Source organism: Etheostoma spectabile, chromosome 10 (genome assembly GCF_008692095.1).
Source record: "Etheostoma spectabile isolate EspeVRDwgs_2016 chromosome 10, UIUC_Espe_1.0, whole genome shotgun sequence".
Taxonomy (NCBI): Eukaryota; Metazoa; Chordata; class Actinopteri; order Perciformes; family Percidae; genus Etheostoma; species Etheostoma spectabile.
Window position 1 is genome coordinate 13,486,823 of NC_045742.1, and position 5,404 is coordinate 13,492,226.

A 5,404-nucleotide genomic window follows, 5' to 3' on the forward strand; every position below is an offset into this window, starting at 1 on the left:
AACATCACAGATGCTGGCATCCCACCTCCTCCCTCTGTGCTCAGACACAGAGAGTGAGATATAGACGAGAAAGAAAAACATCCCCCCACACATCTCAGCATTCTCTACACATCTCGCTGCGAATGCTCTCTGGGTAATGCTAGAGCTGGAGCATGGCACATAAAATCTCTGGGATGATCCTTTATACATATATGGATGACGGGGATGCATTTTGAGTGCAGCTTGCCTGGCAAGGATACGTGGGTCAGGAAAAGGAGGAGCGATGTGAGGAGAATGCAAAATAAATGAAGCAACCTGAATTATTTAGAGCTACAAACTGAGAATTCAACCTAGCTTTTAAAAGAAAGTGGAAATTTGCCCACAAAAAGCCGTCCCTGGTCCCCTTGTATCCAACCTGATCCACCCACTCCCATGTAAGCCACTACAGGAAGTCTAGAAGTCTGTCCATTAGGTGAAGAAAGAGATGGAGGTGCAAAGAGGCTAAAGGTCCACCCCCTGGTTTCACTCTAGTTTCTTGGGTTTGAGTCACGCAGGGCTATCCATACTCTACCATTATATTTCATCAGCACGCTATCCCACCACCAGCCTTTTATTTCTTCACACTGCCTCCCTCCGCACACTACATATATTTATATTCCTGCTGTGTGTTGCAGATGATCTCCTTTGGCTGGGTTTCCATTACTGGGCAGAGTGCAGGAGACCAGATGGAGAGAGGATGGAAGAGAAAGAAATCAGAGTAAGCAATTCTGTTCACAAGCCAATTCACAGTGCAAGACTAATAGCGGCAAAACTGAGCACAGCTCTAATCAATACGCATCTCTCCTAGTCAAACAGACCTGATAAATCAAATGGCCCTACATGCCTTGTATGGTCTGTGGCCTTCAGATGGCCCTCTTAACCCAACTGCTCACCCAAGAGTAACATCTCTGTTCAAGGTCTCTTGTATCTCACTGGTTAATAAAAGCCCTTAATACGTTTCCAACAGGTGCTACTAGCGGACATGAGTAGCTATATAAAAATAAGATTGACTTGAATGCAATATAAAAATCTTCACCTCTGCCTATCCATAGCCCCACGTCCCCTTGCTTCTCATCTGTCCCTGAATCTTGCCGTTTAGTTTTTTTTGCTTAGTTGTACATTGTTTTTATTATCTTCCTGCCCTTTAAAGCGACTTTGAGTTTGTGAAAAGCCCTATATAAATTCAATGTATTATTATTATTATTATTATTATTATTATTATTAATTTTTTTATTGTTATTATTATTGTCAAAAAAATAGGTACATTTGACATTAAGTGCTTGTAATGCTGGAACTTATACTCATTACCCTAACATTTGCAGGTCTGATGCAGCAAGTACAAAAACATCTATTATAGTAGAACAAAACATTAGCTTCCCCTGGGAAAAGTGACACCGGGTTCTCAACCGGTTGTGTTGTTTACTTTGACAACAAACAAAAACAAAATCACCTTAATGTGCAGGTATGCGTAGTGTGTGTGCATTGCAACAGCATAGTTTGTGTGCGTGCGCAGGTTTGTGTGAACATTACAGACCTGCGATTGCTCTTTATGGACCTGAGAAACAGGTTTACAGAGCCCAGGGGCCTTCCAAACGCAGCTGGCATGCAATCTTTCAAACATAACAACGTCTCCTGCCAGGTGAGGGCCTGGTTACTAGTGTTTGGGTCACAGTCAAGTTGAGACAGATCTGAGATTGGCAGGCCTCAGTGCATCAGCCTGCTCTAGGATGGATAGACTGAAGAGAGCTGAAGAGGAGGGCAGAAGGGTGAGGGGGGAGGCCCCACCTAGAGAGGGGACGCCCTGAGTGGTGCACAGGACATAAAACAACTAAATTAGCATGATAGAAAGCTACATAATGAAGCCACACCCCTAAAAGGTGTACTTTAAAAAAGAACATAGCATCAATGGTGGAAATAAATTGTGAAACTGTCATGATGCCACTGGAGTGTCTATGAATCAAAATCTAAACCACATGGGAAGAACTGTAGGCTAGAATCTCACTAACATCATTTGATTAAGGTACACTTTCACATGGTGTTACTACTACTGAGACAATAGACATTACAATACGTTCTACATCTTGTGCCTAAATGACCCAATCACCAGGCTGCCGTTTTAGCTTATGGTGCTGAAAAAAAACCCAACTGTGGCGTCTTATTCTTCACACACTAAATGTGAATCACAACCATTAAACAGTCCAGCTAACTTTACATGCGTTTTAAGTTGTTTAAACTTGTCATATTCGGGTTTAGGGCATTATTATTTTTAGATTAATCGTTTTGTAAATAAAGCATCCAAAAATAAAGTTCTAAGATATACAGTTTACTTTCATCTAAGAACAGCAAATCCTCACAATCGAGCAGGTAGAAATAGAGAATGTTTGGCATGTTTGCCTAAAAAAGGACTTCAAAATGCTTGCTGTTTAAATAATCAATTAAATGTTTCAGCCCTAAATCCTCTTATTGTATAATCCAAAACTCAAAGCAATTCTGTTTACATGACCATTTCCTGCCTTTGTGCACAAGGTCAGAACACCTTTCGAGCTTCAGTGTGCTGCATTACTGAGCAAAAGAATATTTAGTACAGTATTACAACACAGGCAAAATATAAAACAAACTTCACACATGTGAGTTCAACTGAGCTACAAAGTAGGAGGAGGCAGTCTGGTTACCATGGTGTGAAAAGATACTCAGGTGATGCCTGAATGATGGTGTTTTCATGTGTCTGTGCTGTCCTCCTTGCAGTCAAGGCAGGGGAGCTCCCACAATGACCACTATCACATTTCCGCCAGGCTCCACCTCTCACAGATCATACTGCTGCCTTCAAGGGCTTGAGCGAACATCAAAGGCAACTGTGTGATTTTGCATTCCTGTCAGAGCATCACTACCTCTGGAGCTTCCCCCCTGATGAAAAGCCCAGCCATACACGCATCCACAGCCATCTTTAATGATTTTCCAAAGACACACTCAGGGTTTAGTGGCACAGTGCATCATAGTGGGAAAGTCAAGTGAGACACACGAAGCCTCCTCAGTGCCTTTTGCTATGAGCAGTCACACTCTCCCTCATCTCTATCTGTTCTCCTTCTTCCTGATGCACATGTACCCCCCGTGGGTAAGGGGAGGGTGGTGTGAATCAGGAGGCAGAGAGCGAGAGCCTCAGATAACGGCACTGTGTGCATCAATGACAGCGTGGCTGGCTGCCCCACACAAAATATTATTTACAGCTCACACTGGAGAGAAATAACAGCAGCAATCCTCTCCAGAAGGAGGGAAATCAGCTGACCTGGCAACATTTAAAGAGAGGCCAGAAGGAGGGTCAGGCACTATAATTATTATATTGCTTCCCTTATTCACTGTCGGTATCTATACTGCTCACAAAGCCTGTGGGGGATTCAACCCGCTGGTGACAACAGGTATGGTGCATAAGAGGATGATAAATAGGCAGTAAAGGCGGTTTAGCATAAACCTGGCCTTGCGGATAGTTCAACTAGCCCACTCATGGCTGATTAACGTATGAGAAGGGCAATGAAAACCAACGGATGAACTTTAAAAGGGTATGCATTACATTGCCCAATTGTGAAATATGATGTCAAAGCATTTCACACTGGCAAAATACCAAATTCTTCCACTGAACAAACCTATGGCTGGATGCAAAGTAACATTGGAGCAAAGAGGAACTGTATGGCAAATAGAAACCTCTATGATGCACTCTGAGGGCTATATATTGATTATTATCAGTATTTATTAATCTGTGGATTCTTATTTTATGCTAACCAATGATCCAAAATAAAGATATAAAAACACTGGAGAGCAGCAAATCCTCAAATTTAAGAAGTCAGAACTAGTGTATTTAATTTTAGTTAAAATAATTAAGCTGGTTATTAAATGCGTTGCTGATTTTCTGTTGCCTATATTCAACTCTAGAGCTAACCATACATTATGAGAAAAGGGAAAGACGTTTCTTTTGATGCAGGTCTTTGTGCCTTTAAATAGAGTGCTTATTTTTAGCTTTTGGGACCCCTGAGAAAAGCAGTCCAGGTCTCTGGAGACAGGTCGATGTTCTCTCAAATAGAGCTTTAGCTCCAGGGCTGTTTTACATATACAGGGGGAACTCACTGTACATTTGATGATACGGTTGTTAAGAAGGTGAGTTTAAATGGTGAGATGTAAGACAACAATTCAAGTCTGTGACCTGAAAGCCTAGCTAGTTTTATGACTCGGAGTTTAGCTAACATCAACTTGCATCTGTCGTGACTTCCTGGCTGGCAACGAACTTACCAAGCAGTTAGCTAACTGTCTCACTAAAAAGAGCAATGAAGTGAGACAACGGCTGTTTCGTGTTGCCAGGCAGTGTGAAGTAACAGTTTGTTGTCAGTTTCTCACGAATTTCTAGCAAAAAATGGGAAAAGGAAATGACTGGAAAAGCCAGCTTAGCTACATTCTTTCATAGTAGAATCACTGCAATTAAAAAGCTAGCAGGAGCAGCAGGATGTCATAAGCTAACAGTGTGTGCGTGTGTGTGTGTGTGGTGTTGATGCCAGGCACACATACCAAACGGTTCAGTCTTCTCCGTAGCATCTTCTTGTTTTTATCTTCTTTGATTTCGCAACACTGATGAACTCTGCTTCAGCTTCTCCGGGGAATAACTTTACATGTATGTTAGTTAACCTGCTAGCTCCTTAGCTATCTATTCTCTACTCTAACGTTAGTTCTACCTATATGAAATGCCGCAGCGACGCTACATCGTTTCCATTTTGTTTGATTTCGGCATCTTCGCACCATTCGCATTCTCTCCCCCTGAATATTTTCCGCGTTGCGGTGTACTACTCGCGCTTCCCTTTGCTCAAGGCTGAAACAGTCCCTGACATTTCGCTCTGTGCCCTGTTGCTTAGACTCGTACAAATCATTTATAGCTCTCAAGTCTGCCTCCCCGTTGCCTCGCTAACTGCCACAGACACACTATAACTAACTTCTGCTTTTAATCCCTGTGCTGAGGTCGCCTCACCTTCCTGTCAAACAAGTATTACTCCAGACCCGCAGCAACCCAGCAGCCAGCAACCCACAAACGTTCCCACGTTCACAAGCTCCACCCGGTGAAGGTGCGGCGATATTCGCTCACAATGTATTGTGGGTAATGTGGTCTGAATTTGAACTACAAGCTTTCATAGTTTCCTGCATGTTCCATAGAAGAGAGGTGGAAGTTTGTGATTGCACTTCATGGATCATAGTAGCCTACAGGGCAAAAGTTTGGAACCACCTTCTCGTTCAATGCTTTTTCTTTATTTTTATGACTATTTACTGATAATTGTATATTATCACTGAAGCCCTCAAAACTATGAGTAAACACATATGGAATTATGTACTTAACAAAAAAGTGTGAAATAAC

The 5,404-nt window shown here is 42.3% G+C and overlaps 1 protein-coding gene across 8 annotated transcripts in view; it reads right to left on the minus strand.

Moving 5' to 3' along the window:
• atp11c (ATPase phospholipid transporting 11C (ATP11C blood group)) overlaps positions 1–5,111 on the minus strand; it is a 41,574-nt gene extending 36,463 nt beyond the window's left edge. For all 8 annotated transcript variants that reach the window (XR_004333687.1, XM_032527160.1, XM_032527159.1 and 5 more), the window contains exon 1: positions 4,570–5,111. Coding sequence is in view for 7 of the 8 variants with exons in the window: in XM_032527160.1 (XP_032383051.1) it covers positions 4,570–4,596 (27 nt within the window). In the remaining variant the exon portion in view is untranslated. The remainder of the gene's footprint in view (positions 1–4,569) is intronic.
• Positions 5,112–5,404: the final 293 nt, after the last annotated feature.